Source organism: Schistocerca gregaria, chromosome 11, assembly GCF_023897955.1.
Source record: "Schistocerca gregaria isolate iqSchGreg1 chromosome 11, iqSchGreg1.2, whole genome shotgun sequence".
NCBI classification, from domain to species: Eukaryota; Metazoa; Arthropoda; class Insecta; order Orthoptera; family Acrididae; genus Schistocerca; species Schistocerca gregaria.
Genome location: NC_064930.1, coordinates 61,311,486 through 61,322,258, shown reverse-complemented (window position 1 = coordinate 61,322,258; position 10,773 = coordinate 61,311,486). Strand labels below are relative to the sequence as shown.

The following is a 10,773-nucleotide window of genomic DNA, read 5'->3' as shown; positions in this document are numbered from 1 at the left end:
CGCAAGCAGTTGCGAAGATTTTCATCACTTATGCTCGATCGAAACCTTGATTTATTCAGTTTCATCACCGAGAAAAATGTTTCACAAACAAGCTCTTGCTTGTACCACATAAACAGGGAAGTGGAGCCGCCGCCGTTCATTTAGGACACAAGTCTAATAACAGATGTCGCTGTCGCTGGCTGTCGCACATGTGCAGCACTTCCGCACGTCTGCACACTGTGCAGCGTTTGGCTGGCCCTGCATTATACTATCAAATATTTACGGAGCCATATAGCCCAGTCGTGGCTACAAAATTTCAATTTTTGCTTGCCATTACTATGTCTGTTTAGTGGCACAGCGGAAAAAAAAAACAAGATGCGTTGCGAATCTCTGAAAAGCCGAATGATTAAGCGTGAAGCCTTGTGTCGTGAGTCATAGGAAACCATTAAACAATATATTTCAGATGGCAGTTATTATACCAATTAACGACGCAAACGGACATCCATGCCACATAGTAAAAACGAGCTAAACAGAGCTGACGTCTCTATTCATATTACTGACCACAAGGAGGTATATAAACTGTTTATATAGGTCGTTGACTGACCATGTTTATTCGTTTCAGACGTTGGCTATGCTTGCTTGTTTTGATTCCCAATGCGTGGGCGTAACCAAGGAGAAAAGCAGAGAACAGTTGAACGTAGCATAGCGGTAATGAGTTTTGTGAATTAATCGAAACAAATGGAGTTTTGTTTATGTCTCGTGCTGGTGGGCCGATGTCGCTAGTTGTTTGTGCGTGGGCTAGGTGTGGTTTAAAGTATATATTGCAATAACATATTTAATGGTGCGAAACTCCTACAAGTGCTTCACAACAGACGGAGACGTGAAGAAAATGCTAAGCCTATCGTTTGTTTGAGAATATTTTATGGCTTAGATGCGTGTATGGCTGTGCTCGGTAAAATTCAAAATTAAATAGTGATTTTTACACGTCTACTGGCAATTTGTAGTTACAGCAGTTACGTGAACTGATGTGAATCCGAGAGTGATTAATCATATCAGCCTAATTAATGTGTGTGTGTTCGTATTGCTGTATGTGCGGTTTTTTCGGCCCTCTGTTGTTTTCCAGCAGTGCCTGGGAACACGAACCGACTCCAAGAACATGATGCCCGAGAATTCCGATCGTCGGCCGATGTGCCACTTTCTAGTATTGCTATGAAGGAAGAACCTCTGAACTTTTTCTCGCCGGTTGACGAGGTGAGAATGGACCCCAATTATTTTCTTTCTTTCATTCATCCATCGCTCTAGCTCAATACTGCTAAATGCTATTCACGCATATGCCATCTCAGTTTAGCTGAGTAAATTAAAAAGTGGACCTTCCTTTGAGAAAGATGCTGCACATTCCTGAAAGATATTAAGTAGTTCTTGCATATCTTCTATTGGTAGCCTAGTATTTACTTTACTACAATGGTACATTTCAAAGTATATAGTTTTACGTACAGAGTCCTATATACAGTACATTATCACCACTACTTCAGCCATTCTCGTAGATGAAGTACGTTAAATCAGTAAATCAGTAACTGGACTTACATAGTCTATCAGGACATGGGATGCCTCCTCCCTCACAACTTCAGGACTTTTTATTAGTCAAGACATCAGTTTGACGTGTATAATTAACTATCATTTGTTTCTCACTTGTGTGACATTCAAATATACCTTTTGCTGTGCAGTAACTTCTGCTGGTAATTATATATATTTTAACAGAGAAAATGTGATAGTTCACATGAAAATCTGTTAGCTTTCTAGACTTACGGAAATAGGCCTACTGAAATACCGTGCTGTGTCATGTTCGCCAGAATGCAATTTTGACATGTCTCAGTATTTCAGCATTGTCAGTCACTTGAAAGTCAGGATCTCTTTGTGCCTGTCAAATATGCATCCGTACTCTACAAACCATGAGTGCATGGCAGAGGTTACTGCCCATTGACCGGTTACTAGAATTTATCCCAATCCATTCACATGTGGAATGTGGTAAGAATGCCTGTTTAAATGCCACTGTGGTGCATGCTTTTATTAGCTTGATATTTTCTTTGAAGTCCCAATGGCACTGGTACATAGGGAGCTGTCATAAATTCCTAACTTGAAATGAGAAATGATCCACTGTCTTTTCGTCGTAAGAAGGCAAAGAGTAGGAACTTAAGACAGTACAGTCAATAGCTGCACATAATGAGCTTAATCCAATGTTATTGATAATGTTCTTCATAACGAACCTGAAGAAGCAAGCCAAATGAATACGGTAACCATTAAACATAGGTAGACCAAAAGGGAAATTGCGCATTTAGCAGTAGTAGTATTATTCATCGGCATTACAGATGCGTCTGATTCCACTTGTCTGCTTTTATCCATGACATCATCAGTATGCCGGAAACTGCTAGTTCCAGTGTATACAGTATGACGACAATGGCATGACTACATACACACACAAAATAACATGAAAAAAAAAAATTACACAATAATGTTTCACTCTAAACATAAAATTAAACTAACAGGTGTAGTTTGACAAGGGTTTGAGAGGTAGTTGGCCGCCTTCCTTCCATTTACGTGTAAGTAATTTCGGGAAATGATAGAATACCTGAACCTGGAAGAGCGGATGGGGATCGAGCATTCACCCTCTCAAATGCAAGGCAATTCTCTTTAAAAGAGCATGACCTAGTGTAGTTCGTCCTTAAGAGTACAGTGCTGCTTTGCAAAAAAGTTAAGTAACAAGACTAGTGCCATGATGCACATACATTACTCAGTACCAGTCATGAACACACTATTCATGCATGGTTTTGTAGTGTAACACTACACATACCATCAGCTGCTGTTAGGATCACAATGAGAATGTTGTATTTCGATTTAGTTTGCCGCAACTTCCCATTTTCGTGGCGTGAAAAAATTGAGCCATCATGCATCTTTAGGTGTCAACAGAAGGGTCCGATCCCACCTGTCGGCTTTGACCTGTGACGTAAGGATGTTGTCATGTGTGACGTAACGACGGTGCGGAATTTAGTTTGTCAGAGTGGCGTGTTTGTAGGTGTCGTATTGATGCGATCGGTGGTGCTCTCTGGTGCTGTGTTCGGTGATGTTTTTGGTTTAGTTTGCAAGTGTGGCGTCATGTGTGAATTTTGGTAAATTGCTTTTTTTATGTCTTTGGTAGGTATGGCTATGACTGACAGGGTCAACAGTTTTCGGTTGTCGGCTGTGATGGGGGATAGTGCGTGGTCTCTAACAAAATTTCTTCAACTATTCAGATTTTTTGGATGAAGTCGTGAAGTGTTCAGCATGTCGTGAAGAAATGAGGCTTACTTAAAGTTCCGGCGTATCAGACCATGGACGGCTGTATGTGGAGATGTCATAAAAGGTCAAGGGAAGTGTTCGATCCCAATTTGTGGCTGTGACTGCTGGTATTGGTATCGGGAAATGTTTTTGAGCTATATAGGCCTAGGTCAAGGGATGTGTTAGGTCCTAATTTATGGGATCGTGAGCTGCTGTTGAGCTATATAGGTCAAGGGAAGTGTCCAATTCCAGATGATAATGTGTTTAGTGGTATTTGGGGAGTTTTGTGATGTATGTTTTTTTCGTCATTTTGTATGGGGTGGGTGTCTAAATTTCTATATATTTAGTTTGGCCCCACCCAAAAACCACCTATTTCCTGCGCTTGTCACATTAGTGTCATTAGGCTTCTTGTGGAATGTGTGTGTGTTTGTTTTTCGATGTATTTTCGTCCTCATAATTTGTACATAATGACTTTATGTGCACCATATTGGAATCGTGGTTTATGGTCGTTTCCACCATATTTGTGACGTCATGGGTCAAAGCAGACGGGCGGCATCGGATGCTTCCGTATTTCCATCTATAGTGAGCGAGATTTTAAGTTCAAAAGGGGATAAGGTGTTAGTATTAAATATTGCATAGCTTTGGAAGTAAGTTCTTTCAGAAAAGCAAAATGAAACCCAAAACATAGTGTAAAGGCATTATTTGTAATGATTGATGTTTATTTATTGTCAACTGAAAGTTGGGATTCCACAAATCTGCTTCAACTGTGTTATGTCGTGTTCATTGCAGTGGTTGAAGATATGTTGTCTATAATCAAGTACCAACAGATGCTTGTGTTTCTAGTGGACGATTTTGTTTTGTTTCTTAGGTTTTTTTTATATGATGTGATTTTATTTTATTTTTCAGTGTGAAAGGTATATGTAGTGTTACAGCTGTTTGGGTATATCAAATTTGATTATGATGCAAGTACTCATGAATGTGGGGTCTTTCCTGTTAGTGTTTGGTAAGTGTGGTCATACTGTGGTTGCTTGGTATTATGGATTTTGGTTTAATGTTGTTGGTTAGGTTACATTTTTGATATTAGATATGTGATTAAGTTTTGATTGGTTATACTGTGGACTTAGTTTGAGGTAGGTAGAAAAGTGAAGGTTTGGATAATGGATTTGACTATTTTAATGTGTTGCTTTTTGACATTGCAGACTTTATTTTAACTGCCATGTAGGTCAGGTGAAATTTTTGATAGGGTTAGTTGGAGTAATTGGAAACAATTTTGACAAGTTTTCACTATGATTTGAAGTAATTACTAGCTTGCTAAATTTAAATGACTTACTTTTGTAATTTGGAGACATAATAGGCTGAAATACGAACTCTACTCTTGGATTCATTAATCTATTGGTTGTAACTGACCTCATTATAAGTTTACATTTACCTTTTGTGTTCCCATTTACCCCATTAGGTCAGGGGTAAATGGATACTGCTATCTCACAAAGTGTGGGTTCAGTATGCATTTGCCAGATGGGTTAACTTTAAAGCAACATTGCTGTATTACTTATGAACATTTTCCTTAATGGTTCAAACAGTGTTACAATTACCCCAACCAACAAATGCTGAAAATTATAAAATGAACCATTTTTCAAAGAAATTTATTAATCATTACAAAATAAGCAATGTTTGAAAGGAATTTATCAAATATCATTAAAACTGAGGTGGTAAGTAACATACGTGTTGTCAGCACACACAAACACACAAATATATGGCTGTGCTTTTTGTCCGCATTTGGCTGTATCAGGACCAAATACGAATTTGTCAAGAGGTTATAGTCTGCCGTGTAAATGACTCAGCAAGCACACTAAATAAATGTTCTCTCTTACAGCCATTTCCACTAGTCTTAGACTGACATGGCTAGTGTGCCCATCAAATATCAAAACAGCATTTTGGTTGGGTAACTAGTGATTTCCGTGGCATTTCTGTATACGAGGGATAAAAGCTGTGGTGAACCACTGACAAAACTTAGACTTCTCCTTCCATTCGGTTTTTGAGGCAACCAAGTGTCCCCGGACAAGTTTTACCCTTAGTCCATCGAGTCTGAACTGCACCACCCCTATAAATGATCAGTTGTGGCAAGTGTCATCTGCAACAAGATGTAGTTGTTGATTTCTGATCCAGTAGAACAACATATATTCTGTCTTCCCTGAGAGCTTTTATCCTCGTTGGGTCACTGCCAAACCAAAACTCGTCACAACTGAAAGCAAAGTGTTAGTTCACATTCTTTTGGCATACATATTTAATACAAATTATTCATTCAGTGTACAATGTATAAACTACAAATAGATCTCTAGCATTCAGTTGGGACTTTTGACAGTGCTCAGGTTTCTTCAGAGACATACAGGGATTGCGTTTTATCACCAGGATGACCATCTTTACTTGGAGTTTTGTTTAACATATTGTTATATCAATGACCTAAGTTCCTCTCTATCATATACCCATTTCTGCATGAGCAAATAAACAGTTGGCCAGTGTAGTTTCGGTATATCTAGAAAGATTTTGATGTTGCCTGAGGTCTAATTTATTCAGTGATATGCTCTGATGTAAAGAAGTGGGTAGAATTAAATTCTGTGTAGAGGGTCAGATTTAACGTCTTTTTATTCTTCAATTCCTGGCTCTCAGAAAAATATCCGTTTCACCCTTTAGAAAAATATCATTTTCACCCTTTTATTGGGTGGCATATGACTAGTTTTAGGGTACCAAAGGCTGCTTCTACTTTCATAAATGTGTTAACTTTATTTATAATATCTTGTATAGCCCGTGACACATCATTTAGAGTGTAACTGCAATCTGAACAGTTTTTAATTTTGGTCCTTGGTTCTTGTTTGGCTTGAAATTAAGTAATTTCATTATTATAATCTCATTTGAGAATGATAATATAACTTAATAAATCGTAAATATGATCAAGTTATGAATAAATAAAGGAATAAATATAATTTTCTTTTTTCCAAAATTTGAAACTAACAAACTGCAAGATACATCAAAATAAAAAGCTCAACAACTAATAAAATTTAAAAATAAAAAAGGGAGCGACATGATGTCAGAAAAAGAAATGTTGGCTGAAAACAATGCTGTCTACAATTACACCAAATGTCTCCAGCAAAATTTTATACCTGCTGTTTCCAGTTATGTATAATTTATAAATACTCCACTGATCCTATCTGCTTTTGGAGTTGTGTGTGGGTTTCTCGGTACTGGTATTGAGGGCTTTTCGTATGGGGTATAGAGCACTCCCTCTTCAGTGGCCCAGCAGGACCATCTGACCACCATTTCATCCCCAGCTGAGGATATGGATAGGAGGGGCATGTGGTTAGCACACCGAACTCCCAGTCGTTACGATGATTTTTGTTGACTGGAGCTGCTACTATTCGTTCGAGTAGCTCCTCAGTTGGCATCACGAGGTTGAGTGCGCCCCGATAAATGAAAACAGCGCCTGGCAACCCAGATGGTCACCCATCCAAGTGCCGGCCACGCCCGACAATGCTTAACTTCAGTGATCTGACAGGAGCCGGTGTATCCACTGCGGCAAGGCCATTGCTGAGGGATATAAGATAAGTGAAATTTGCTATACTCTTTTTTCGTATGTGGTTCATGGTACATAAGGCTGTTGTTGAGCTATGTAGGTCAAGTGAAAATTGCAGTACCGGGTTTTTGAACCATCGACCCCGTTGGTGGGGAGGCTAGAGTGCATCAGTGATACAGATGGCCGTACTGTTGGTGCAACCACAATGGAGGGGTATCTGTTGAAAGGCCAGACAAACGTGTGGTTCTTGAAGAGGGGCAGCAGCCTTTTGAGTAATTGCAGGGGCAACAGTCTGGATAATTGACTGATCTGGCCTTGTAACACTAACCAAAGTGGCCTTGCTGTGCTGGTGCTGTTAACGGCTGAAAACAAGGGGAAACTATAGCCGTAATTTTTCCCGAGGGCATGCAGCTTTACTGTATGGTTAAATGATGATGGCGTCCTCTTGGGTAAAATATTCCAGAGGTAAAATAGTCCTCCATTCGGATCTCCGGGCAGAGACTACTCAAGAGGGCGTTGTTATCAGGAGAAAGAAAACTGGCATTCTACGGATCGGAGCGTGGAATGTCAGATCCCTTAATCGGGCAGGTAGGTTAGAAAATTTAAAAAGGGAAATGGATAGGTTAAAGTTAGATATAGCTAGTGGGGATTAGTGAAGTTACTAAGCAGATTCAGAAGGATGTAGGTTGCAGTAATTACTGGGAGATTAGGAAGCTTGCACAGGATGGAGTAGCATGGAGAGCTGCATCAAACCAGTCTTAGGACTGAAGACCACATCAACAACATGGCTTCCTGGTATAGAGGGCTTTGTTTGAACTGTATAGCTCAAGCAAAAATTACGACACCAATGATTTTCTATTTTGAATTTTTTGTTTGTGTTGAATATTGACAATTTTGTGTGCCTGATTTTTGAGTAAGTATTTGTACTGTTGTAGAATTAGTTTGACATTGCCCAAATCTCCATACTTCCTACTATTCATAGACTCAGTTATTTTTGTTTGATCTGATTTCCTGTGTTCAAATTTCATCAGGTTGGAGTGTTATAGCTTTGGCCTAGTTGGTTAAATTTAATCCCTTTTACTAACAAATAATTTTCTTGTATATAGTATCTAAGCTACAATGGTCAAACAAACCTGCAGCCGTGTGTGATGCCCTTTTCCATACATGTTGACCATCTACTGCTAGTCCTTTTTGGAGTAAGAGGAGGCTATTAGTGTTTAACATCATATTGTCAAAGAGGTATTCACAGTCCAATTTGATATGGGTGCCACACTCTTTAGCAATATTCTGTGATGGGTGGTATTAGTGTCTTCTAAGCAGTCTCCATTTTAAACTTATTCCATTTCCCTAGTATCATACCAATGAACCAAGATATGTCACTTGCTTTAGCTGTGACTGAGCTTATGTGATACACTATGTGATCAATAGTATCTGGACACCTGGCTGAAAATGACTTAAAAGTTTGTGGTGCCGTCCATCGGTAATGCTGAAATTTGATATGGTATTGTCTCATCCTTAGCCTTGATGACAGCTTCCACTCACATAGGCATATATTGAATCAGGTGCTGGAAAGTTTCTTAGGGAATGACAGCCCATTCTTCACGGAGTGCAGCACTGAGTAGAGGTATTTATGTTGTTCGGTGAGGCCTTGCACGAAGTCAGTGTTCCAAAACATCTCAAAGGTGTTCTATACGATTCAGGTCAGACTCTGTGCAGGCTAGTCCATTACAGGGATGTTATTGTCTAGTAACCACTCCGCCACAAGCTTTGCTTTATGAACAGGTGATTAATCGTGTTGAAAGACGCAATCAACATCCCCGAATTGCTCTTCAACAGTGGCAAGCAAGAAGGTGCTTAAAACATCAATGTAGGCCTATGCTGTGATAGTGCAGTGCAAAACAACAAGGGGTGCAAGCCCCCTCCATGAAAAACTCGACCACACCACCGACTCCGCATTTTACTGTTGGCACTACACACGCTGGCAGATGACGTTCAGCTGGGCATTCCCCATACCCACACCCTGCCATCGGATCATCACATTGTGTAGTGTGATTCGTCACTCCACACAACGTTCTTCCACTGTTGAATCATCCAATGTTTACGCTCCTTACACCAAGCGAGCGTCATTTGGCATTTACTGTCATGATGTGTGGCTTATGTGCAGCCGCTCGACCATAAAATAGTTTTCTCACGTCCCGCTTAACTGTCATAGTTCTTGCAGTGGATCCTGATGCAGTTTGGAATTCCTGTGTGATGGTCTGGATAGCTGTCTGCCTATTACACATTACAACCCTCTTCAACTGTCAGAGTTCTGCCAGTCAACAGACGAGTTCAGCTTGTATGCTTTTGTTCTGTAAGTGTTCCTTTATGTTTCCACTTCACTATCACATCAGAAATAGTGGACCTAGGGATGTTTAGGAGTGTGGAAATCTTGTGTACAGACGTATGACACAAGTAACACCCAATCATCTGACCACGTTCGAAGTCCATGAGTTCTGCGGAGTGCCCCATTCTGCTCTCTCATGATGTCTAATGACTACTGAGGTCGCTGATAAGGAGTACCGGGCAGTAGGTGGCAGCACAATGCACCTAATCTGAAAAAAGTATTTTTTGTGGGTGTCCGGATACTTTTGGTCCCATAGTGTATTATGTTTTCACATCCTCAGGAATTGGTACACCTATGTGTTTACATAAGTTGTCATATTCCATCTGTGACTCATTGATATTGTTGTCATAGGATACTAGGCTTTTGCGTTTTGTGAAGCGCACAGTTTTACATTTCTTAACATTGAAACTAGTTGACAGTATTTGCATCCCTGTGATATCTTATTTGGACTGACTGAATATTTGTGCAGCTTTATTCAGACATTAAGTCCTGCTCCATTATAGATCAGTGCAGCATCTAAGAAATTTCTGCAAGGTCATTAACATACAATATGAACAGCAAGAATGCCAACACACTTCTCTCCGGCACACCTAAAGTTACTTCTATGTGTATCTCCCATCTGCATCGTCGTTACCGAATAAGTCTCAGTGCAGTTACAAACTTTGTATAATATTCACGTGACCACTGTGTGACTCATTTGGAGAAGAAGTTAGTTTGACATTTCAGTTTTCAGAGTGACATATCGTCCTTTTTAGTGTTTCACTACAGCAAGTTATATCTTTTGCAGGAGCCCGATTGCTTCACAGCTTCAAAAGAACGTAACAAGTGTGCTGCTAAATTTCCAGTCTCGGAAGTGACAGAAACTCAGGTGAGTGCCACATTCCTGTTACTGCTTCCAGGCAAAGAAAGAGAAAGAAGCCAGTGTGATTTTCACGCACTCTGTTTACATCAGCCATTTTTTAGTCAGTAGTATCCTGAGTGCCACTCCTCACATATCAGGTCCTCACCATCACTCCACAACTGCAATACCAAATCACACACATGCAGCATCTCGACTGTACCAACTCTTTCCCCACCTACTTCTCCTCTCCCGCCTTACAACTGTGGAACAAATCCCCAGTAACCTGTGTCTTACACAAAACCACTATACATACGAGTGTAGAGTAAATCTTTATCTGTTTATCTTCTCAGTTTTTGTTCCTTTTTCTTTCAAATTAATATGTTTTTGAGAAGGGTTCTAGGTTGAGCAAACACAATTTTTTATCCAATTTCACCTGAATACATTTCACTGAAGATCACCATCATCACTTGGTTCACTTTATTTTCAATCAGAACAAAGCGAAATTCCCACCTGGTACACATAAAACAGGGTGGTGCAGCAGTGGAATATTTTATAAACCATTGAAAACTTAGTGACACTGTTCTGCTTGTAGAAAGTCTCACAGTTTTTCTTTAATATTGTGGGTGCAGTAGATTGCTACTCACTATATACAGGAGATAATGAGTTGCAGATAGGCACAACAAAAAG

General features: G+C 39.8%; 1 protein-coding gene across 6 annotated transcripts in view; it reads left to right on the top strand.

The window, feature by feature from the left end:
• Positions 1–207: 207 nt before the first annotated feature.
• The window catches only part of LOC126295081 (zinc finger protein 664-like), a 69,663-nt gene continuing 59,097 nt past the window's right edge, over positions 208–10,773 (top strand). For 2 of the 6 annotated variants that reach the window (XR_007552377.1, XM_049987329.1), the window contains exons 1-3: positions 208–931; positions 1,103–1,230; positions 10,033–10,113. Coding sequence is in view for 3 of the 6 variants with exons in the window: in XM_049987329.1 (XP_049843286.1) it covers positions 919–931; positions 1,103–1,230; positions 10,033–10,113 (222 nt within the window). In the remaining 3 variants the exon portion in view is untranslated. Of the gene's footprint in view, positions 1,231–4,272; positions 4,295–10,032; positions 10,114–10,773 lie in introns of those variants that run through there. The other 4 variants (XM_049987331.1, XM_049987330.1, XM_049987332.1 and 1 more) reach the window with 4 other exon arrangements.